Consider the following 25,274-nt stretch of genomic DNA (forward strand, 5'->3'; position numbering starts at 1 on the left):
GGATTCTTCTTCCTTCTTTTTCTTCTTCTTCTTCTTCTTCTTCTTCGTTTTCGTCTTTGATTATTGAGTTTGAGTTTATTTCGATCAGCAGCACATCAAAAAAAACAAAACAGTAACACATCCCTCTAAGAGGCTGATCGAAAGGGTCAGGGCTGAAGCTACTAGCTTATAGATGCCCTAACCTTTAAACCATACATGTAAATATATGTATATACAGTGCTATATGCCATATACACACACCTACATGTACATACTCAGCAAATACCAAGCAAAAATAGACATTTAACATTAGTCCCATAAATCCTTCCCCACCTTCAAGACTGTATCTTTCCAGTCCAAAGATGTTTTGTTCTTAAAATTGTGAACAACATCAATAATTTCATTTTTATCTGTCTCTGGCTGGATTCCTATCTCCATTTAATTTTTCAGCACCTCCCCCTTGAGGAGGATTTTTTATTTTTTATTTTTTTTAAGTATATTTTTTGGCTTTTTGCCTTTTATTGATAGTACACAGTATAGATAGACAGCAAAGAGGGAGGCAGAGAGAGGGGGAATGACATGCAGGAAAGGTCTGCCCGACACAGGATTCGAACCGGGGACGCCTGCGTTGAGGACTGTAGCCTCTACATGGGGCGGCCGCTTTAACCACTACGCCACCCACCGTCCCGTTGAGGAGGATTTATTTCCTTTGCCAGTTGGGGCTCCACATTCACAAAGAAATTGTTAAAGCCATCTACCAGATCATTTTTATCTGTGATTATTTTACCATTCTTCTTGTTCTTGTTCTTGTTCGTCTTCTTCTTCGTCTTCACTCAGTGTGTGGTGGCTTCATGGTGGAGGAGGAGCTCTGCTGCTTGGGTTTATCTCATCTTGGAGATGTTCAGATGTTTTTTTAATTTAACTTGTGGTTTAGTTTCTGTGACACATGAAGCAGTGTTGTTGTTGTTGTTGGTTGTATATTGTGAATTATACGACGTGTTGTTGAGTCGAATTCTTCTTGAATCTCTTCTTTTAAATCCTCCTCCCTTTTCCTCGTCGGACGATTCCAGTGTTTGTAAGTTGTGTAAATGTTGGAGGTTGTTCATCATAAAAATAACCTGCTTCATATTTCTAGTCCAACAGAGAAATCCACATGTTGAAATCACACATTTATCTAACAGATGCTGATGTTGTCTGGAAGCATCTGTGTGAATGATGAGATGATGACCTGTCATTTGTGGCGCCCAGATGTTGCTCAGCTGCACCGTCATTTCTCAGCTTTTTTTTTTATTGTCTTGTTTAGTGTTTAGTTCTTCTCCTTCTGTCCTTTTCTCTCTCTCATCTCTACTGTCGACTCATAAATAAATAAAGACACAAATTACCCAAGAAAATCAAAATAAATCAATAAGAAAATCACAGATAGTGTGTAAAACCTGCAGCTTTCACAGCCGCACATGTTCAATTGGTTAAAGTGGTGGACACTTGTTTCCTCATGCATCTTATTTGTCCTGACAGAGTTGAAGCTTTTTATAACCTCGTTTTTAAAACATCTTCTGTTCCACCTGTTGTAAATTTAATTTGATATAACACATCTCATAGTGAGGTCAAAGGTCGGAGGAGGTTCCTTCTTGACCCTGGAAACAGTTTGAGATCACAGTTGTGCATTGATTTATATACAGTAGATTCAGTTTGTTTGTCGACTCCTCCCTCAGCCCAGCAGCAGAGATCCCAGTCCGACTCCCGGCGCCGAGGACGGAGCCTCGGAAAAAGAAGAAACAACAGAAAAAAACAAGCAAGAAAAAACCGCAGAGGCCAAACAGGTGAGAGACGAACGGCAGCGACTCGTCTTATCAAACCACAGTTCTGCTTCTCCAAACTCAACACAAATGTCTTAGACTCAGTGTTTCTGTGTTTACGTGACGATATCTTTGCAAAATAAATGACAGAGGAGCAACATGGCTTTTATAAATAGAGTCGACGCACTAAACTAGATTCTCTTGTTTTATATAAAAAGAAACATTTGTGTAAACTTTCACTTCTCCTCGTTCCTCCAGGACTTCGGAGGTCTGATCGCTGGGATGTTCAAGAAAACACCCAAAGATAAAACTCCTGCACTGACGGTAAAATCCTCATCACCATCTGCTGTTCATCTAAAATCTACATTTCCAGTTTCTATCGTCGTCTTCTTCTTCAGCCTGTTGACTCACTGGTGCGTTCACTGACAGGTCAGCAGAGCGGACAGCGATCCGGAGGATGAAGAGGAAGAGGAGAAAACATCTGAACCGGCCTATGTGAGTCCTGTTTTCATGGCTTCAGCAAGTGAAATGGATTTTATATAAACAGAAACTACGCAGTGTTTTAACATGAGCAGGGCCGGCCCTAGGATGTTGGTGGCCCCCTAAACAAGGTTTTTGTTTGTGGCCCTGCACTCTAAGCGCAAACACCAAATCACTGGTTAAAACTGAATACAGACGTGTTTATGCCCTCGGAGGTTTGAGGCCATTTTCTCGACTTTTACATATTTTCTTAAACTTATCTTTTTAAGATACTTGCAGATGTAACAATACTCATGTGTTTTATGTCTAAATATTAGAACCTCCGCTGTAAGCACACTGAGGCCAGTTTGTCCTAGAACACTGTAGAAAGAAATAATTTAGGACAAATGCTGGAAATTTGAGGTCTGCTTTTTGAAAAAAATCAAATCCCTTGTGAAAACACTCCTTCAGTCATGAGAATGAACTGTTTTGGTGCTTGAAATAGGATATGAATACAGTAATAGATACGTGTAGAAAACAAGTCTAAAATGACATTTTGTAAGATTGTTTTTTGAGCACAAATGTTGTCATTCTGCCGTTCTATTTTCACCAAATGTCTCAAATGTGAGATAAAAGAAGCTGAATATTGACTTCACATTACATATAAAGCTCATAGCTGCACGTGCAGACCTCAGGATGTTTAAATGACTTGATGAACCCCGGTACCTTTCTTTTTTTTTAAAGTATATTTTTTGGCGTTTTTTGCCTTTTATTTGATAGCACAGTAGAGATAGACAGGAAAGGGGGAGGCAGAGAGAGGGGGAACGACATGCAGGAAAGTTCTGCCCGACGCGGGATTCGAACCGGGGACGCCTGCGTTGAGGACTGTAGCCTCTACATGGGGCGGCCGCCTTAACCACTGCGCCACGCACCGCCCCACCCCGGTACCTTTCTGATCATGTGGCCCCCCACCTAACGGCTGTGGCCCTAAACAACCGCATAGAGGGTTTATGCCAGGGGCCGGCCCTGAACATGAGGAAGAAAAAGAGCTTCTCATTGTTTATTTCAGTGTCAACATAACACACAACCTAAAAATCTTCATCATTATGTTTTTGCTCGTGTCTTTAAAGGAGAGAGGAAACTTCTTCTCCGGCATCCTTAAAAAATCCACCAAACCAGCGGACGAGACGCCTGCACAGGTGAGGTGGCAAACATTTCCTCTTGCTTTTTAAAGAAAAACTACTTTGAAAAAGTTAAAATAATAAGATAAGATGCACTATAAGTGTCTCCACAGGGAAATCAGCCTTGTGTAACAGTTGCAATGCAGTTCTTCAGCAACAGCAACAATATTGTTCACGCTAAAAGTAAATGTTGCATGAGAAACGTTGCAGATAAAAAGGTTGTGTGTTAAAAATGCTGCACAAATACACAAAATATTTCTCCCTCCTGCTGTGCACAGTGTTTAGTTATTTATTTTTATTTGAAAATCTAATTAGAAGATATACCATCTCGTTTTCAAGGGCTTCCTCAAAAATGTAATATCAGACAGCAGCAACAAGCTCTAAATAAATAAATAAATACATAAATAATAGTAACTTATTATAAGACAATCTAAGGACACACACATAAACATGACACAACACATAAAGGCTCTCCCAACAATCTCAAACTAAACCTACTACATCAGTTACAAATGTCAACAGGAGGAAAAAGAAAGAAAAGAGAAATGTCTAACATGAGTAAACCTGATAAAATGTTAATAAATAAATAAATAAACACTGAGCCTTTTGCAAAATAAACTTTTGCGTTTTAATAATGAAGCTTCAGCAAAACAAGGAATACAAAACAGCAGCAGAAAGGAAATGAGCAACAGCGAGCCTCGCTACGGCTAACGTCGGCTTTAGACAGAAACAGGATTTTTGGATTTATTATAAAGTCGTTAAATGTTGTTTCTGTTCATTTCCCGTCATCACAGGAGAATCTGAGCGCTCAGCGAGAGCTGTCGGCCAGCAGCGACAGTCTGTCTGAAGGCAGCAACAAGGTGAGTGATTACAGACACAGACACAGACACACAACAGACTTAGAGCGCGGCGCTGACCCGACCTTGACCGGGATAAATCCTCCAACGTGTGTGTGTGTGTTTCAGGAAAAAGGAGGAATATTCAGCGGGATGTTCAAGAAGACTCCGAAGTCTGCGGACGCTGCTCAGGCTGACGAGGTGATGAAGACGTTTAAAACAGTGTGAATCTATTAATGAAAGACTGAGCTCCTTTATGGTTTTCAGCCTCTCCTTTAAAGGGATAGTTCAACATTTTCGTTACCTTTAATTGTTGGTGCAAGCTATTTTTAGAACGGCGGAGCAGAGCCATGAGCTGCTCAGAGCTACGCTACGGAGGCTCATTATGGGATTTCTTGGTTTCCCTCATCAAACTCATCAAATACACAATCCAACAACTCCACAACGCTCTGGTGGACAAGTTGTGAGCTGCACATTCACCACGCTATGAGATAATAACACAACGTTACCAGACAGAGTTGTTTTAGAGGGAAATTCATGCAAAACCACTGATGCGCGTTGCCTTCAGGGGCAGTTTTTCAGCAAGCAGACTCTGTATTTAAACAACTCTGTCTGGTAACGTTGTGTTATTATCTCATAGCGTGGTGAATGTGCAGGTCACAACCTGTCCACCAGAGCGTTGTGGAGTCGTTGGATTGTGTATTTGATGAGTTTGATGAGGGAAACCAAGAAATCCCATGAGCCTCCGTAGCGTAGCTCTGAGCAGCTCGCGGCTCTGCTCCGCCGTTCTAAAAATAGCTTGCACCGACAGTTAAAGGTAATGAACCTGCTGCTAAAACTATAGGGGTTATGGAAATGGGCCAATTTGCCAAAATGTTGAACTATCCCTTTAATGTTTATAGTGTTTTGAGTATTTCTTATTTATTCTGTATAGGATGTGAGGATTGTTGCCAAACCTAATCTACAGTAAATCAGAATCAGAAACAGAAATGTTTTTATTTCCAGTAAAGCAGAGCAGTAAAGGTCAGTTTACAGCTCACTGGATGAAGGAAGAAGACTTTATTCCGAACATGTGAAAATAACATAATAAAAGAAGAAGCAGAACAAAACAAATAGTTTAGACAAGAGTTACAACTAAAAAAACAAAAAAGGAAAACACTAACATGTCGGAAAAGCAGCAAGAAGAAGCATGAATTTATTTAATCCTGCTTCTCCACTTCTCAATAATGAGCCCCCATGTTCACAGCTGATAATCTTTTACTTTCAAATATTCACCTGTTGCTATAAAAATGTATTTGCCTTTGTACACTTTTACAAAACCATAGAAAAACAAGTGATCTAATGAATCTAATGAACAAGTAAAGAAACAGTGTGAGAGAGGTGACGTCTTCCTCCCTGTTCTTCATCAGCGCCGTGTGTTTGTGTTTCAGGACCGGCGCTCTCTGCACGACGATCTGTCCGGCAGCTCCGATAATCTGACCGACACTTCAAAGGTGAGTTCAGACGGATTCCTGCGTCAGGTGACGGGATTATGACGCAACAGCTGCTCACAGTGCGGATTTAATTTAATCAGGGTTCTTACGGATCCTTTCAAAGGCATTGAATTCATTCATCTAAAAACAAGGCCTTAATTGGCATTAAAATGTCTTAAATAAATTTTTCAGAGGTCTTAAAAATGTTAACTCTTGGTAAGTGGTATTTTATGATTATAATTAGTCTCAAATCTCAAAATAATTGGTAACATTCCGACATAGAGAAGTTAGTGGCGGCCGTCAACGCTAAATTTCTCACCGCCACCAGCTCCGAGTCAGTTTTTTTTTTCAGACTTTTTATGCATTTATTTTGGAAGGACAGCTGCGGAAAACTCGCTCAAGTTTGTAGTTTTCACCAAAGTCCGTACTTTTAATGGAAACACACAGAACTCAAATTTCTTTTAATGCGCATTCATCTATCTTATCTTATTTCCCAGTTATTTGAATCACTTTGGATGGAAACAAACAGTACCGACGAGCAAACGTGTCCTTTTTAGTTCATCATCTCCTCTCCACAACTACACAGCTGTTAAATGATGTCACTCACTCACTCATAGCCCCCCCCCAATCATTCATGTAGCAGTCACTTTACCTTGGACCACATAGGAAAGTGGGTAAAATTGTCCCTAACCCTATGTAATTGATGTGGTGACGTTTTTCTTTCTTTTTTTTCTTCTTTTTTCTGCATTTGTGTTTATTGTGAAAGTCGGTCTTAAATTTCATTTCAAGTGGCATTAAAAACGTCTTAAAAAGTCTTAAATTAAACTTGGCTTAAGCTGTAGGAACCATGTTAATTTACTGTAATTACGTCTGCCATCACCAGGAAAAAGGAGGATTTTTCAGCGGGATTCTCCGAAAATCTCCCAAGATTCCCGGAGAGGGGACACCTGGGCAGGTAACGTGGTTTGGAAATTAAGTTTTTAGAGCCTCAGAATTGTGAAAGTCTGGATACACTTTGTTGTTTTTGAGCCAAAGTTGTACATAAATGCATTTTACTGCAGTTCAGTGAATGTGTTTTTCAGTTTTAATCAAATAAAACTGAAGTGAATTTTACCAGGAGGCAAAAAGACGCTGCTACACATGTTATTTATGTTCTGACATGTTCGGTTGTACTTTATCATGTCAGTTAAAGGCATTATAGTACATGCATATTGTGCACACTTACACTTAATTAACTTATTTTACTCGTTTTGTCTTTTCATAGTTCAGCATCTACAGTTTGTTTCCATTATTTCTTAGACACAAAATGCATTTTTTCCGATTTTTATTAGGTGAAAATAGTTCTTTCTGCAACAGTTTGCCTCTTGATACAGATTTTATTACATGAGGTGAATTTGAGGAAGTGCTCTGTTGTCGATTTGCTTATCTGAAATAATCATAAAACATCATCACGTTGTCGTCACCTCTTCTCGTGTGTCTGTGTCTCAGGACAAAGAGTCGCTGCAGACGGAGGCGACAGGCGGCGCTGAGTCGCTCTCTGAGAGCAGCAGCAGCAGCAAAGTACGAGGTTTACACTTCACTACGCCACTAACATCTCATCAGGTCATAAAGCAGATTTCATGTTTTTAAACTGAGGCAACGATAAGCTCAAAGAGTTTGTGTGTTTGTGTGTGTGTTTGTGTTTGTGTGCCAGGAGAAAGGAGGAGTTTTCAGTGGGATGTTCAAGAAATCTCCCAAACTGTCTGAAGGCCCTCGACTGGAGCAGGTGGCGTGTTTACAAACTCAACCGAAGCTTTTTAACCCTTGTGTTATGTTCACATTTTGGACCCTTTGGAACTGTTCGGGTCAAATTGACCTGGAACATTATTGTTGGTTTTAAAAGAAATATAGAACTAAATATTTACATAAAAAAACTCCAACATATATTTTCTTTATCTCAGTTCCAAACAATATAGATAACATACATGATCACATTTAACAATGGAAGTGTCATTCGTTTTTTGTGATAAAGTTATAATGTATGTAAAAAATCCACTATAGTAAAGCCTTGGGTAGCATAAATCATGTTTATCCATGAAAAATAGAAATGAAACAATGTTTTCATTGATATTTATTATTTTGAACAGATATTTTCAATTGATTTTCACAAAAACAGGTGACAGATAACAATGGAAACATGAGAACTGTGTGTGTGTGTGTGTCTCTGTGTGTCTGTGCGTGCGTTTGTGTGTCTGTGTCCATGTAAGTGTGTGTGTCTCTGTGTGTGTGTGTGTGTGTGTGTCTGTCTGTCAGTCAATGTATTTCATCCGGGTCAAATTGACCTGAACATCCTATGAAGGACATAAATGCGTAGGGGAGTCGAGTTGTAAAAAAAATTCAGGGGGGATGGTCAATTATTTTCACCTTTAAAAAAAAAGGGGGGGGGGGGGGGTGATTCATGTAAATTCGATATCAAAACAAAACAAGTTTATTTGAATTTTTTTATTTGTGCCCTCAGATTTTATTATTTCTTTTATTCAACATGCGTAGGCCTACTCTCTAATGATGAAATAATGAGGGCTGTAAATCTATTAAAATATTTAATCCCGATTAATCTCATGAATGTCATAGTTAACTCAGAATTAATCGCAAATTAATCGCACATTTTTATCTATTATAGCCTAAATATCCCTTGAATTATCATTTTAATACTTTTATCAACATGGAAAAGTGGATAGGCTTGATTTGTGCAAATGTTTTTTAATCAATAGATCAATTTTTAATCAATAGATTTTAAAAAATTTACGCCGTTAAAATTGATTTGACAGCCTATAATTATTTTTTTTTTATTTTAATGTTTATTTTGCAGGGACGATACATACAACATTGCCACAAAGAATGAAAAATGCGATGCATACAAGACGTCTAGCTTCAGCTAATTTGCAGTCTTTGTCCCTGGTCGGGCTAAAGAAGGATAAAAGATACTGAATACCGTTACAATAAGTGCAATAATACAAATACAGTGAATAATACAGTGAATAGTTATCATGAATAAATAAACACAGCTACAAAATTTACATTAAGAAGTTGCACAAATTAAATACATTAAACATTAGTAGAATGCTGTATCGACAGTGACTTGAGAGAAGTTAATGTTCACATTTCTGCTGCTGCTTAAGCCAATGTTTAGCTTTAGCACTAAACATCTTTAATTCTGTTTGGGATTTGATATCTGGTGGTAAAGAATTCCATAGGTGTGTACCCAGCACTGAAAGGGATGATTGACCGAATGTTGTCCTGCATCTTCGAATTTTACAGTTTTGCTTGCTCATGCTCCTTGTCGTTGTCCCACAGTTGTCTGACTTACAAGTTATATGTCCAACATTTAATGTAAAAAGGGGAGGGGTGGAGAGGGGGGGATGGCATTTTTTCAGGGGGGATGATTTTGATTGTTTTTATTTCAGGGGAGATGCCATCCCCCCCTCATCCCCCCTCAACTCGACTACTGGGGGGTACAGGGGGTACAGGGGTATTGTAGCATATCATGTCAATATATTTTTTTTCTTTCACATAAAATAAGCCAAGGCCATGGATTTTCAGGTCGAAAAGTTGTATCCTTGAATATTTTTTCTTTTAGTAAAAATTTGAAACGGGTCAATTTGACCTGAACACCACATAAGGGTTAAATCAGTTATTTAGTAAAATTATCTTCTTTCTACAGAGGTTTTTCTTCTTTCTTATGTAACATTTAATGCTCTTGATTGAAAACTATGCGGCTCTGCAGAAATTACGTCACTTAGACACATGTAGAGTCCACACCTCCCCCTCTCTGTCTGGATTCATGCCTGTGGTTGTGGTTGTGTGTGTGTGTGTGTGTGTGTGTGTGTGCGTGTGTGTGCGTGCTCAGCCAGTTTTCATGTTCCCACACGTTTGGTCACATTTTTGTGTTGTGTTCAGGCTGGGGAGTCGCTGCGTGGGGATCTCTCCGTCAGCTCTGAGAACCTGTTGGAGAACAAGGTGAGTCCGAGTCCTCGTGACTGAAACCACATGAGTCACACACACGCTGCAGCTCGAGTCGCCGCAGCTCCGTCGTGTCGTGTCGGGTGGAGGTCACGCTACTAAGGTTTCTTTGTTTTTTTGTTTTGTCGTCATCGTCGTCTCTTCTCTGTGCAGGAGAGAGGAGGCGGTTTGTTCAGCGGCCTCCTCAAGAAGACGCCCAAAACATCTGCAGAGGTAACAGCTGTTCAAACACAAGCGGAGGTCACATGTAGAGAATAATCACTTATGATATGAATAATCAATATAATCTGTAGAAACCAGGAGCTTTTATTGTGGCGGGACTCTGTGAACTGACAACAAGATGATTAAAATCTCCTCATTCTGCTTTTAATCATTTGAATTAAATTAGATTTAAATTGATATCAAATTTAAAACACATCACAAAACTCTTCTCAGAGCGGCGTCTCAGCCTGTTTCCTCACAGACAATACAATTCATGTATCATCTGATCAATATATCATCATAGAAAATATAATAATCAATCATTTTACTTTGGAAATACCATTTATTGTACTTACATGCAGCCCTTTACAACAATCCTTTTGGTGAACCAAAGTGCTTTACAATAGATAATAAATAAAAAGGAATAAGTAAAAAACAATAAAAGCAATAAAATAGAACAAAATAAAAGTGTCACCACGTTTCTGGTTATTAAAAGCCATCCTAAATAAATAGGTTTTTAGTTTAGATTTGAAGAGGCCCAGGTCAGAAATAAGACGCGTTTCGGCAGGGAGCTTATTCTAGAGCTAACAATGATAACGTATTATAATACCTGACCTTATAAATCATGATAAAATGCTTTATAGTTTATAGCATTATGATCATTTGTGAGTGTTTATAACAATAGTTATACAGTGCTATAACTGCATTATAACTCTTTATAAGTATGGTCATAATGCGTTATAGAGATAGGCGTCAAATAAGGTGCAGTTAAGAGCTTGAAAAACAAACATTAAAAGTTTAAAATCAATTCTATAAAGGACGGGAAGCCAGGGAAGGGAGTTAAGAACAGGAGTGATGTGATGTCTCGTCTGTTAGTGTTGGTTAAAAGACGAGCAGCAGCGTTTTGCACAAGTTGAAGGCGCCAACATAAAGTGCATCGCAGTAGTGTCATCTGGAACTGATTAGAGCAGCGGTGGCCGACCAGCCAGGGTCTAACAGCCAAACTTTTTACGGTGGTACTGCAAAGAGCCACGTTATATACATGTAGGCTCACACGCAACCAAGTGCCTGTTTTATATAATTAATCAAAATGTATAAGATGAAAAAAATAAAACAAACCTTCACTCAGCTCGTTATGACTGAATAGAAAATATTCGGTCAACATCTACCACCTGTAAAAGATGAGATTAAAGGGATAGTAGCATTTTTTTAAAGTGGGGTTGTATGATCTACAAATAGCCCCTAAGTACTTTAATTGCAGTAGAAGACTCTCTGCACTCCTCCCGTTAGCAACGCCAGCCCATAATAGCCCTACCCAGAGATTTACAACATACAGTGTTGTGAATGGACCCAAAGAAACGGCCTATTTTCGCGGCCTAAAAGAGGTTTTACGTGAAAAAAAATACACAGTTCCATTGTTCGCTATAATATAATTTTTCCAGCCCTTCAAAGTGCAGGAAAAACACAGTTTTTATTTGGACCTAACCAACTCATGTATCCCTCCGCCCAGGGTTAGCGCCCGCCGATCAGCAATTGGTTAGGTCCAAATAAAAACTGCGTTTTTCCTGCACTTTGAAGGGCTGGAAAAAATTATATTATAGCGAACAATGCAACTGTGTATTTTTTTTTTCACGTAAAACCTCTTTTAGGCCGTGAAAATAGGCCGTTTCTTTGGGTCCATTCACAACAATGTATGTTGTAAATCTCTGGGCAGGGCTATTATGGGCTGGCGTTGCTAACAGGAGGAGTGCAGAGAGTCTTCTACTGCAATTAAAGTACTTAGGGGCTATTTGTAGATCATACAACCCCACTTTTAAAAAATGCTACTCTCCCTTTAAAGCATCTTCACCACCTGATTGACTAACAGCTGATGATTCATCCTCTCTGTCACCTGTTCTCTGTTTTTAACCTGGTTTCTTGCAGCTAAACAATAAACAACATGTGAGCGTGACTCATCATGTTCCTCCTCGTACTCGTACGACTGGAGTTCAAACTTCAAAAAGGAAGTTTCCGTCTCTCACTCGCAGTTTCTGAGCGTTTTTATTTCTTGTTTCAGGAGAATCTGTCGTCTCACAAAGATCTGTCGGCGAGCAGCGACAGTCTGTCTGAGGCCGCCGGCGCAAAGGTCGGTGAGGTCATAAAAACACGGCACAGCATCTCTGGAAATCCATCTGCCGCACAGTTTTATAATATGATGATATCTCACTTTTTAAAGATCAACATGTTTGAGATATATCTGAATATTCATGTTGTTTAGCTCGAGCAAGAAGAGCAGTTTCCTCTTTGTGCTTTTTATGTTTTGAATGTTTTATAAATGAAGGAAGTTCAGGAGATATTTTTTATTTAATCTGATCGAAACAATGAACCAATGAAGGTCAAAGAAAAAGAGAAGCTGTGAGGAAAACATTCTCCTTGTTTGTGAGAGCAGATAGAAGCGGTCGCTCAACTGAATATTATTCAGCAAATACTATTGATGATTGGATTTAAGTTATTTTTTATGTAAATGGGACAAAACTTCTCGGATTTCAGCTTCACAATCCTGAAGATTAAACTGAAAATCTTTTGCTTTCGTACATAAAAAGTTTCACCGTTTCTATTATTGATCAAACAAATCAACTGATGACTGAGAAAATAACAATAGTGGCCTCATGAGACGTCTTTTTATTTACTCATGTATTCTGCATTGATTGTGTTATGGTACAATGCATCGTGAAACATAATAAGACATCTATAGTTATGTTTTTTCATTATTGCATGTATCATTATTGTTTGCATTATTCATTCATTTACAGTATGTCTTTTTCCTTTCCTTCTTATAGTCCCTGTATAGTCACTCAGTTGATTGTTACTTTTGATTATTCCTTATTTTCTTGTCTTTATTTGTAACAAATTTGGACAAGTGTCATGTAAGCCCTTCTGGGTTTCATACCTCCCCTTCGCACATACCAATCATAATAATTAGTGTGAATGCTGGAAGCATTCACACTATTGTTATTCGGTTCGGCCATTTTCTGCCTTTCTTCGTCATGTAACTAGTCCTTCATACTTCGTGCTATTTCAACAATTCAAATATCAAAATGTTCAGCCTTTTCAGGACAGGTGTGCTATGTCTTTTCTCTTTTCAACTATTCAGACTTTTTGCAATATTCAACTATTTCTGATTTTTTTTCCCCATAGGGAATGCATTGGAACAGTCTTGAAACTCTTCAAATCTTCTTACTTCTTTCAGCCTTTAAAGCGTCCACATACTTTCAGCTAGAGACTTCATTCAAATTCTGAGCTGTAGATAAACTTCTAATGTATTCATCCTGTATTTACAACTTTTTCATAGCTTGTACCGTTTTTGAGATAAATCCTTTAAAAGCACATGAGGATTTCTGACAAATTTCACACTTTCAATGAGTGTGTATGGGGTTGGGTCAGAGTGAGTGACATCATCGTTAGAGTGAGAGGGATCGAAAAAACATTCAGGATTTTTTCTGGATAAATTGCCAGCACGGCCACAAATTAAACTCTAGACACATGATTTCCTCACTGGTTTGTAGCCACACTTGTCGTGTCTCATTTAATGTGCTCAAAACAGCAGACAGACTTACAGAATTGTCTCAATGAGCCTAATTGTGCAGCTAGACCCGCTCCAGTGGCTCATCCACTTCAATATAAAAGTAGGAGCTGATTTTTTTAGAAAAGCAGAAATGCCCCCCTTTTCTACCTTGCGACCCTGAGAAAAGTTTTTGCCCTACAAACATTTAATGCACATCAATGTGCTCAGGAAGGTCTCCTTGCCCCAATTCAGCATGGTTCAGCATTGGGTTTCAGCATTCACACGCATGTTCCGTTAGGAAATGCTGTTTCTAGTTGTTCATACTATTTTAAATGATATGTTCGTGCAAAATAAATAAATAAATAAATTTTAAAAAGTCAAGTATAAAACATTATAATAAAATCCCACGTTCTTTGTGTTTCAGGAGAAAGGAGGTGCGTTCAGCGGCATGTTCAAGAAGTCGTCCAAACCTGCAGACGTTCCTGCAGCAGATGACGTAAGAAGAATCTCTCTCTCAGCCGTGTTTTACATCTGTGATGAGAAAATCGCTGGTTTGAATCCCAGAAAACTCTCGATTTAGCAAAAGTCCCGCGCCTCCAGATCCTCAGCCTGTAATAAACTTTTAACTGTTTCCAGGACAAATCGATTCAGGACGAGGAGCTGTCGGGGAGCGAAGGTCTGTCTGAGAACAACACCAAGGTGAGACTCTTTGTTTTTATTTAATTATGTAATTAATTGATTGATTAATCCTGATTAATTTGAATGTTTCTTTCCAGAGAGCTCACTCATGTTTTAATGTTTCAGGAAAAAGGAGGAATATTTAGTGGAATATTCAAAAAGCCGACCAAACCTGCCGAAGCTGCTCAATCCGAGGAGGTGAACTCAATCAGTCGTTTTTCAAAATAAGAAATCCAGCTCCTATTGTGTTTCCATTTTCAAGACTTTTATTATCACGTTTGTTTGTGTTGTTTTGTTATTTTGTTCATCGATATATTTTTTTTATTTTTGAGATGCATATTTTTTAAAATAATTATTTCCATTCAAACTTAACTCAACAAACTTACAAAATAAAAGCAGGTTAACATTATGCATTTGCGAACATTTTACACTGGATTGTTTCTTACAGTATTACCATGTGCACAGGTGATTTTTTTTCACAATTTAAGTGATAAATTCTCTTAAAAACTGTGAGTTACTATAATCATTAGTACAATCTTTTATGAGTACTGTCTTGTTATGATGTTGTGACATTAACCACAGTGTTGAATGTGGTTTTTTTAAGCAGGATGAGAAGCTCTCAGCCAGCACTGAAAATTTATCTGAGGGCAAACAGGTCAGTGGTTTTAAATCCATGCAGTTTTCAGTGAAACACAACATTTATTAATATTTCAACACTGATCAACTGTGCGTCGTGTCTGTTTCCACCAGGAGAAAGCAGCAGGTCTGTTCAGTGGACTCCTCAAAAAGACTCCTAAAGGAAAAACAGAGTCACCGGTGAGTTAAAGCAGATATCAGTGGAATGTTTTTGTTAATATAAGTCCTAAATAGTCCTATTTTCCGTCAGCAATCACTTACATGAAGTATTTCAGCCTAAACACGAGTCTCTCCGTCACTCTGCTCTGCTGTAACCCGAGGAGAAAATTTTCCTTGTGGGATACAAGTGTTATCCAATGAGGGGAGAGAACGGCATGAAGGGCTGTGTGTGCAGCCAAGGGATGCGCGTGAATGTGGTGACGTAGCACAAGGACCAATTGATGCCTGACAAGGGCGGGGGCTGCTAACTCATGGTGCGTTCAAGGAAACTCGTACTTTGTGTTTTTCCTTCCTGTGAAGTCATACCAGTTCGATCTGGTACGAGTTCACGGGTCGGAAGTTACGAGTGGCCGTTATAGGGAACTTTCACAGACAACAGGACGGTAAAAACACGAGCTACGGGTTACCTGGAACGCTACCAAGTCGTAGTTGTGACTTGAAGCTGTAACTTACGGTTTCAAAAGCCTGCCTTGAACACAGCATTAGCCGAAACGGCCGTGCCGATGATATCTGCTTTAAGTTTCTGTTTGTTTTGAGTTGAGTTTTCAAACCTTAAGCTGTTTCACTAATAAAATATCTGTGTTTCAGGACGGAGAGAACGAGAACGAGCTGTCGACGAGCACCGACGACCTGTCTGAGAACAACCCCACCAAGGTGAGCAGCCGCAGCTCGACGCAGCTGAACATTTATTTTATTTGATTTATTTATAGACGATTTATCCTCAGAGGGGACGTTCACTGACGCCACATTTATTTGTAGGAGAAAAATATTTTCAGCAACATGTTCAAGAAGCCGCAGAAACCAACCGAGGAGAAGGTACGGTGACCGAACCGGACGATGTTACCAAAAACACACCGTCACCGTGCACGACGGACGTGATGTTGATAATTGATCTTTTTCTGGTTCGACTGCAGGAGGCGGAGTTGAACAGAGACGCTCAGTTATCTGGCAGCTGTGAGAATCTGATGGACACGACCGCCCACAAGGTGACACACAAAATAGAAACACAACTCCCAATTTTATCACATCGTCATAAAAGTGAAACCTGAACATTCAAATCCGACTGAGATGGTGTCGTTGTGTTTGTAAATGAACTTCTGAAAACCAAAATGTGTCTCTTTGTCGAAGCAAAAAGACACAGAGAAACAACAGAGACAAGATTTAAGATGATGCTCTGCCTCAGTCATTGGTGGAAGTAGTGTTTGTACCAATACCACATTTAAAAACACTCTGATAAGAGCAAATGTCCGGCAGTTAAAACCTTAAGTAAAGTAAAGAACAACTGTCCACAAAAGTGCAGAAATATGAAAAGTGAAAGTGCACAGAAATGACCTAACCCTAACCCTTTTCTACCATACAGTTATTAATGCTGCATACGACTTCATCCTAAAACATTTGTTGAAATGTCTGTACATTAAGAAGAAACAAGAGGGATTAGAAATAAAACAATTAAACAATTAAGAAATTGTTATAGATATATATGTATGAAACACAACTGATTATTTTATAAGTAATAAAAGGCTGAAATTAATTGATAAGTAGATTTTATGCACTGAACATCGCATCATATTTTAAGAAATAACATGTTGATATGTGATAATAACTAATAAGACAGGTGTCAAATGGAAAAGAGGGTGATGGATGGATAGATGGGTTGTCCTTTAGTTCATTAGTAGTAAAAAATGATGGTTAATTATAAATAATAAACATTAATAACTCCAAATTGGATGTGAAAAATCTACACATAATCTATAATCTATGATCTTGACTGAGAAAAAAATAACTGAGGTTTGTGTTTCAGGAGAAAAAAGGCGGCCTGGCCGGGATCTTCAAAAGATCAGCGAGTATCGACAACCTGTTTGATGAGGTCAGTGTCAACGTCACACACACACACAGACACACACACACACACACACACACACACACACACACACACACTCGACTTCCTGACCGTCAGCTTCATCTCTTCATTTCCTGATCACGTCGTCCTCGGCCCCTTTTTGGCAGATGACTGACATTCCTACGGTCTTTGAAGGCACCGCCGAGGAAACAATTCAAAGCACTTCCTTCCTGCCTGAAACTGCAGCGTCACTCTACTAAACTCTAAACCAGGTCACGATTTACTCACAAGACGACACAACCTGGTTTTTACACGACTTGTAGAAATGTTTCTCGGGTTGAAAACGAGTCGACTTCACGCTCTGAAACTCGTGTTTCTTGTGTCTTTGAAGCCTCTGATCTCACAACATCAGATTTTCAACATCAGTCCAACTTTAAAACCATGTTGTTGACTTTTTATCATTCCTCATGTGCACGTTGATGGATTATAAATCAACATGTCTCCAAACGCTGCTTCACAAGAGCCACAGATAGACCAGAGCGGCATTTTTATGCAAATGAGAATGACTGATGCATCCTGGGTAATTTAGGGGCAGCACCCGGCATTTTTAAATTGCACTCAGTGGCTTTTTGTGTTTTGATGGAGCGTAGACTAACTAACAATCAATTTGAATGTTTTATTTTGTGTTTCTTTTGTAGCACTATGTCTCATAATTATTTTGACACCCTCTTTGAAACCCACCGTTCACGCTATCTTGAAAAATTACAATTAATTAATCTAGCGGTATGCTCCTTTAGCCTCCCACAATGATCAATGACTCCTCACAGTGGCCAGAAATGTCTGACCCAGACATCTACACGTATTTGGTGGAATCAGCGGGGAGGTTTTGGCTAAGTGTTGTCTGTAAATAGCCTGTTAATAGACAACTTTTTGTTAGTTAGTTTGTCAAGCCAGTTAGGCTGAACTTTTCAATGGAGGGATGCCGGGCGCTGCCCCTAAATTACCCAGGATGCATCAGTCATTCTCATTTGCATAAAAATGCCGCTCTGGTCTATACAAAGACGTGTGTTTTGGTTTTTGACTGTGTTTCTGTCCATCAGGAGAAAGGTGGACTGTTCAGTGGACTCAAGAAAACACCCAAAGCTTCAGAGGTGATGAGTTAGCTTTAACGCCGTTAACGCCATCATCCGCCGTGACTGCTTCACCTGTGTGTTTACTGTTTTTATTTTTTTTTATTTTTTTCCCGTTTCCAGGACAAAGACGAGCAGAAGGAGCTGACGGCGAGCAACGACAGTCTGTCTGAAAACACCGCCACCAAGGTCTGTGTCCACACACTGCAGACGTAACACAACTAAACCTTTATTATAATACAGCTACAGCTACTCTCTCTCTCCCTGATTTCCTGTCTCTCTTCACTGTACTTTCAAAACAAAGGCACTAAATACCCCCAAAAATATCCTTAAAGGGATAGTTCAACATTTTTGGCAAATTGACCCATTGCCATAATCCCTATAGTCATAGCAGTAGGTTCGTTACCTTTAATTGTCGGTGCAAGCTATTTTTAGAACGGCGGAGCAGAGCCGTGAGCTGCTCAGAGCTACACTACGGAGGCTCATGGGATTTCTTAGTTTCCCTCATCAAACTCATCAAATACACAATCCAACAACTCCAAAACGCTCTGGTGGACAAGTTGTGACCTGCACATTCACCACGCTATGAGATAATAACACAACGTTACCAGACAGAGTTGTTTTAGAGGGAAATACAGAGACTGCTTGATGAAAAACTGCCCCCGACGGGAACTTGCATCAGTGGTTTTGCATGAATTTGCCTTGAAAACAACTCTGTTGTGTTATTATCTCATAGCGTGGTGAATGTGCAGCTCACGGCTCTGCTCCGCCGTTCTAAAAATAGCTTGCACCGACAATTAAAGGTAACAAACCTACTGCTATGACTATAGGGATTATGGCAATGGGCCAATTTTCCAAATTGTTGAACTATCCATTTAAAAAATAAAAAGAAGAATATTTGAAGGTTGTGGATGTGAAGTTTCTGATGAAGTTTCTTTTGATTCATCCACATGCAAATATTATTTTCTGCCGATATTTTTAAATTATCATCTCTCTGGAAACCAAACATTGGACGAACCCCCGATCTGCACCTTCTTTACACACCTGGACACACACACACACACGTGTAAAACCTGACGTGTTTTTTGTTTTATGTCATCAGGAAAAAAGTATTTTCAGCGGGATGTTTAAGAAGACTCAGAAAGCAGCGGAGGGGGCGGCTGACGAGGTGACGAAGTGAAGATATTTTTATTTTCCACCACTTGACTTTTGTTTGTTTATGTTTATGTTCAACATCCTGTTTTTGTCATTTCAGGAATCAAGCTCAAATGAGGATCAGAGGAGATTATATGGCAGCTCGGAAAACCTGTTAGAAGGAAACACAGCAAAGGTACAAAATCTCTTCTGATGATCAGAGTCTGGGTCTGTTTTTCTTTTCCACTGATTATTAACTATTGATTGTTGCTTGGTGTGGATGCTGCAGGAGAAGACAGGAGGTCTCGCAGGGATTTTCAAAAAGTCTCCCAAACCGTCTCCTCGCTCTATCGCCACCAAGGTGACTGAATAACCAGATTTGTTTTTGCTGTTTTTATATGTTTTATATGTTTATCAGTGGTTTATTTATCTATGGAAGCTGTTATTTACATTTCTAAAGCAGAAGTAAGCGATCCGGTCGTTTTGGCTAATGCTGCGTTCCAGGCAGGCTTTTGAAACCGTAAGTTACAGGTTCAAGTCACAACTTACGACTTTGTAGCGTTCCAGGCAACCGACCTGTTTTACCTGTGAAAGTCACTATAACGGCCACTCGTAACTTCCGACCCGTGAACTCGTACCAGATCGAACTGGTACGACTTCACAGGTCGGAAAAACACGAGTTACGGGTTGCCCTGAACGCACCATAACTTCTTGTCAGCCGATGGAGTTAGCAGCCCCCGCCCTCGTCATGGATCTATTGGTCCTCGTCCCTACGTCACCACATTCAGGCGCATCTCTTGGCTGCACACACAGAGAGGACCGCCCCTTTATGCCGTTCTCTCTCCTCATTGGATAAAACTTGTAGGATACAAGGAAAGTTTTCTCCTCGGCTCAGAGCAGAGCAGAGTGACTGACAGACAGTGTTGGGTATAGTTACTTTTGAAAGTAGTTAATCAAGTTACAACGTTACCATCAATTAAAAGTAATCAGTTACGTTACTGCGTTACCTATGAATAAAAGTAACGCGTTAGAGTACTCATGCGTTACCAAACATTAAAAGCCTTTTGCAGCGCGCCTCGCACATGCTGCAACTTAACAGACACACAGCCTCTTTTAAATGCACTGAGTCCTGACGAATAACATCAGTCATCCAACCAAATTAACTCTACAGGATAATAATAACAGGAAAGACAGTCAGAAATATGCCACAAAGCGGGGGGTTTTTTTTGTTTTTTTTTTTATCGCAGAACTGATCAAAATTCAGGAATTGCCGTGAATCCCTCTCAGCGGCTTCACTGCTCGATCTGTCTGTCGGTTTGAACGGAGGACTCACGTGTGGAGAGGAGGGAGGCTGGCGAGACGTGAACGCCCTGCATTGTTGTGTGTAATAAAAGTTTTTAAAAAATGCAGTTGAATGTACTGGTACAGTATGACACTGCTGCTACGGCAGCTATGGAGTAGAGATCCGGGTTGGACCGGGGGAGAACTGAGCTGCCGCTGCCGAGAGGGAGCTGCTGAAAGCAGCGAGCACTGAGAGCCGGGCTGAGCTGTTGCTGCTGGAGAAGCAGGTCCGTAGGCTACGTGGAGCTGATCCATGTAAATGGGCCCTTAAATTGGATGTGGATTTTTTTGCGGTCGATAGAAGCTTATCACCAACGCAGAGTGTGCATTTTACCGTTATGTTCTTGTCCTTTTCGCCGGCGAATTGAAACGCACGCGCACACACACACACATAGGTAACGTAGGTCAGCAGGGCACAGACGCATCACAGCGCTGCGCCTCGGCTGACACATCCGCAGGTTGCACAGTAGTCTACTGTCTGACAAAAAGCAGGCTGCAGTCGGGATTTTCCTTTCCTTATCCGGCGAAAAGTAACGGATTACTTTTTTTTATAAATAACTAAGTTACTGATTGCTCAACTCACGAAACTAACGCGTTACGTTACACGTTACACGAAAAAAGTAATTAAAGTACTCTACCACAACACTGCTGACAGACCCGTGTTTCGGTCCAAACACTCTATGTAAGTGATTGCTGTCGGAAGATAGAACTATTTAAGACTTATATTAACACAAAAATATCGCTTACTTCTGCTTTAAGTGAATTATATTTGTGGTTTAGTTCTTTAAAAAAAATGACCTGATTGTTCTGCAGGATCCTCTCAGCAGTGCGAAGGAGCTGTCAGGGAGCTGTGACAGCCTCGCTGACGACACTGAGGTGGGAAATATGAAGTCTTTGGATGCACTTTGCAACTTGTTTAGCAAGTATATTTGCAAGTATATTTGCAGCAGCAGTGTTGATGAACCTGCACGAGAATAAAGAGCAAAAGTCCACAAAAAATCTATACATTAGAAAGTTTTAGTAGTAGTTTGTTTATTCGATCTTGTGCACAAAGTGTTTACAGTCGAGCATCAATCACATCATCAGTCAACCTTCCATAATACAATCCTTAGTTCAACTAGTTCATAAGTAGATCGAAAAGGTGTAGGCTGAAGGTATCTAACTTGTAAATGCCTACTACCCTTTAATTCATTATTTCAGTAAAACCATTAGAGCTCTTCATGGTTTCAGAGTTACAGAAAGAAGCAAGTTTCTAATAATTAACAAATGAAGCCAAAAAATAAAATAAGTAAACAGTATTACAGTTGCAATCAAAACCCAATTGATCAATCCTGTTTATAGCTTTCTATCATACGATGTTTTAATCTATTTTTAAATTAACCCTAACCCAGCCACAGAGATACACATGCTTTTTAATGTACTGTAGTATTTATTCTGGTTTAAGTTAAGTTTCCCTCTTAGCTCGCATCTCCCCTCTCTTTCCTTGAACAGTTTTTTGAATATTATTAGGGAGTAAATTATTCTTGGCTTTGTATATTATCTGTGCAGTTTTAATTTTTACAAAGTCAGCAAACTTTAATACTCTCCATTTTGATAAACAGATTATTGGCGTGGTGCTTGCATCCTGCATGGTTTACTGTCCTTTTGCACACAGAGCTTTAGATGTCAGTGTGCAATAATCTCAGGCAGCGTGGTGTTTATCATGTGATTCCTGTTGAGTAACTAAAATCCCAGCATGTTAAAGTAACAGATGGATGTCGCTGTGTGTCTTTAAGGAGGGTCTGTCAGCTCGCGGTGAACTGTACGGCAGTAACGATAATCTTTTGGAAGCATCGAGCAACACAAAGGTGAGTCTGCTTCAGCGTGTTCACCTGTTGTTGGATGTATAAAGGAAGTTAAATTGTGGCTTACACAGATTTTTCTCTCTGCATGAGAAGAGAGGAGGCTTCGCTGGGATGTTCAGGAGGACGCCCAAAACTCTGGAGCAACAGGTGCGACAGTGACCCAGATTAGTTTCCTTTTCTCTCTGTGCATTTGAAGTTGTGTCGATGCAGCAGCTCTAAATTCTCTCTACACAGAAAACATGTTAAATCTGCAGGTTTGTGATGATGTGGTACAGAAGAGTTGAGTTTTTTCAGTCCTTGCTTGATAGAAAGAAATAATAAAATATATTTTATAGGGCCGGGACTCGATTAAAAAAATTAATCGAATTAATTAGAGGCTTTGTAATTAATTAATAGCAATTAATCGCATTTTAATCGCATATAAATATTTGACCTGAGAACAGTGAGAAGCATTTTTTTTTCACATGGATTTTAGTATACCATTGAATGACTGAATACATAAGCTTAAGCATTCAAGGTGGTACTTAACCAAGACCAACAGACTAGGGATGCAAATTATCGATTAATTCATTAATGGATATTTGATACATACAGATTAAATGATCTTTCCTTCCAATACACTATGATGATTACTGTAGTATTTAACTAGGCTACTTAAATCACAGTAGCATAAACTGATTTGTTGAACTCAGCCTGATGTAAACATTAATAAAACTCAGTAACCAATCACACAGCAGCTCCATGTTGTCCCTGTGTGATGTTCAGGGACAGGTCAGGACAGTCTGAAGACAGAGCTCTGAGGGTGAAGTCCTGTCATAATGAGATGAGCTGCACCTGTGACAGTGACAGGTCATAGATATAGCGCTGCAGCTGAGCAATTAGCGCTATATAGCACATTTAGCGTGCGCCCGTGTCTGTGTATCTATGTGCAGGCAGAGATCAGAGATGGTGTTTTAAATAAGCATGCTAGTGTTTCACCAGCTCTCATCTCTGCCAGTCAGCCTCTCAAACTGCCGCCTCTCTCGCGTGAGAAAAAAAAAAAAAAAAAAACATTTTTTTTTAATACGTGCGATTAAAATGCGTTAATTTTTTTAACGCGTTAATTTTTGTGTAATTAATTAATCGTAATTAACGTGTTAAAGTCCCAGCCCTAATATTTTATAACGCTAATAATATGCAGTATATTAAATGCAATGTGAGGTGGTTAGATGAATGTGTCTTCTGTGCAGCTGTTAAATAAACCCTGTGCATCTCGACCGTGTGTTGCAGGAGAGTGAGGACATGGAGGCAGCAGAAGGAGGAGGAGGAGGAGGAGGTCTGAGACGAAGGAGGACGATCAAGAAGAAAAGACGAGTGAGTTAAAACAAACACAAACACGTCCAGAGACCTGACAGGACGGGAAAAAAAAACAGGAACAAGAAAATATCAGATGTATTTACATAATATCATGGATTTCTGCCTCAAGACGTTTTTATTTTGCTTCCTGCTTGTTCTCTGTTCTTAAATGTTTTTATTTTCCTGATATTTCCCTCAGGTTGTCTCTTTCCGGGTCAAGAAAACTCTTCCCAAACTTCCCAAGATTAATTTGCCCTCACAGGTTCGTACTGACTTCCTGACGCAGCTGTTCTACCTCCTGCTCCCGTTCTTCATTTGCATTGGAAATCTTAAACAAACAGATAGAAATGTGCTAAAATACAACAAATTCATTGGTTCTGTTTTTATATCTACTTAAGTAAATATGTGCTTTGTCTTCTGTGTTACTGTTATTGACACCACTCGTCCTTTTTTCCTCCTGCACAGACGCCAGACAAGTTGCCGCTGATTGAAGAGACGGTGGAGCTGCAGGACATGAACCCAGCTCAGGTTGGCAAGAAGAGATTTTAAAGTAGAAACACAGTCTAGATATTTAGACTGAGACCTGGTTTGATTGTTCTTTTGTTTTTTTCTGAGTGTATTATATTTAATTTATACATGACATTTAATAGACCATGAACATCACGGTTTGGTCGACAGAATAAATCTATCAGATGAATAAATGAATTAACTCTTGGGGTGAAAAAGTACAGTATATGAGAGCAAAAAGTATTAAACCATGTATTAAAATTTAAATAATATATAATATAATATATGATATATGATATATGCAGCGTGTCTTATTGTGTTAAACGTTGTGTTTCTGCAGGAGAGCACGGTGGAGGTGCAGCCTGTGGAGATGGCAGCTTACCCGACCGAAGGCAACCCACGGGAAGAAGAAGAGCCGGTGTGTTTTATTTCCTGTGTGTGTGTGTGTGTGTGTGTGTGTGTGTGTGTGTGTGTGTGTGTGTGTGTGTGTGTGTGTGTGTGTGTGTGTGTGTGTGTGTGTGTGTGTGTGTGTGTGTGTGTGTGTGTGTGTGTGTGTGTGTGTGTGTGTGTGTGTGTGTGCATGTTTCATCATATACAGCTGCATCTCAATAAATTAGAATATCATGGAAAAGTTTATTTATGTCAGTAATTCAATTCAAAAAGTGAAACTAATACATTATATAGATCCATTTCACACAGAATGAAACATTTAATGTCTTTATTTATCTAATGATTATGGCTTCACATCTATTGAAGACCTAAAATTCAATGTCTCAGAAAATTTGGATATTTAACATTTAAAATCTGGTCATTTTCCATCTTATGTCTTTATGTTTTAACCTTACTTGTCAGCTGCATTTTGACAGAGTGCTGTAATGTTTTTAAGACCTTTCTATATATTTCATTCCCACATTTATCTTTATTTGATCTTTATCTGTGATATCAATTTCATTTTTTCTTCTTTTCTTCCTTTCTCTTCTGTAAATCATCCTAAGAGATCAATAACATGTTCTCATCCTGATTGTGATTTTCAGGAGGCCGATGAGTTGATGGAGTGGTGGAACACAGTCAAAGGTTTGTGTTTGTTTGTTTCTGGTGTCGTTTAATGAGTTTTATAACATGTTTGCTCCTCCTCAAACTGAC

At 39.4% G+C, this 25,274-nt stretch overlaps 1 protein-coding gene across 1 annotated transcript in view; it reads left to right on the forward strand.

Annotated features, from left to right (window-relative positions):
• Positions 1-25,274, forward strand: part of LOC146970207 (uncharacterized) — a 40,129-nt gene that overhangs the window by 6,389 nt on the left and 8,466 nt on the right. The window contains exons 11-46 of the mRNA XM_085805905.1: positions 1,692-1,799; positions 2,034-2,099; positions 2,205-2,270; positions 3,365-3,433; positions 4,210-4,275; positions 4,381-4,452; positions 5,682-5,744; positions 6,607-6,678; positions 7,212-7,283; positions 7,417-7,488; positions 9,660-9,723; positions 9,883-9,935; positions 11,980-12,048; positions 13,892-13,963; positions 14,104-14,166; positions 14,272-14,343; positions 14,753-14,800; positions 14,896-14,961; positions 15,589-15,654; positions 15,760-15,816; positions 15,915-15,986; positions 16,802-16,867; positions 17,941-17,991; positions 18,094-18,159; positions 19,073-19,138; positions 19,226-19,300; positions 19,394-19,465; positions 21,259-21,321; positions 22,221-22,292; positions 22,337-22,339; positions 22,380-22,436; positions 23,559-23,642; positions 23,824-23,886; positions 24,090-24,152; positions 24,472-24,549; positions 25,169-25,205. Of these exons, the coding sequence (XP_085662031.1) occupies positions 1,692-1,799; positions 2,034-2,099; positions 2,205-2,270; positions 3,365-3,433; positions 4,210-4,275; positions 4,381-4,452; positions 5,682-5,744; positions 6,607-6,678; positions 7,212-7,283; positions 7,417-7,488; positions 9,660-9,723; positions 9,883-9,935; positions 11,980-12,048; positions 13,892-13,963; positions 14,104-14,166; positions 14,272-14,343; positions 14,753-14,800; positions 14,896-14,961; positions 15,589-15,654; positions 15,760-15,816; positions 15,915-15,986; positions 16,802-16,867; positions 17,941-17,991; positions 18,094-18,159; positions 19,073-19,138; positions 19,226-19,300; positions 19,394-19,465; positions 21,259-21,321; positions 22,221-22,292; positions 22,337-22,339; positions 22,380-22,436; positions 23,559-23,642; positions 23,824-23,886; positions 24,090-24,152; positions 24,472-24,549; positions 25,169-25,205 (2,344 nt within the window). The remainder of the gene's footprint in view (positions 1-1,691; positions 1,800-2,033; positions 2,100-2,204; positions 2,271-3,364; positions 3,434-4,209; positions 4,276-4,380; positions 4,453-5,681; positions 5,745-6,606; positions 6,679-7,211; positions 7,284-7,416; positions 7,489-9,659; positions 9,724-9,882; positions 9,936-11,979; positions 12,049-13,891; positions 13,964-14,103; positions 14,167-14,271; positions 14,344-14,752; positions 14,801-14,895; positions 14,962-15,588; positions 15,655-15,759; positions 15,817-15,914; positions 15,987-16,801; positions 16,868-17,940; positions 17,992-18,093; positions 18,160-19,072; positions 19,139-19,225; positions 19,301-19,393; positions 19,466-21,258; positions 21,322-22,220; positions 22,293-22,336; positions 22,340-22,379; positions 22,437-23,558; positions 23,643-23,823; positions 23,887-24,089; positions 24,153-24,471; positions 24,550-25,168; positions 25,206-25,274) is intronic.

The sequence above is a fragment of the Trachurus japonicus genome, chromosome 17 (genome assembly GCF_045865225.1).
Source record: "Trachurus japonicus isolate A0001 chromosome 17, Traja_1.0".
Classification (NCBI taxonomy): domain Eukaryota; kingdom Metazoa; phylum Chordata; class Actinopteri; order Carangiformes; family Carangidae; genus Trachurus; species Trachurus japonicus.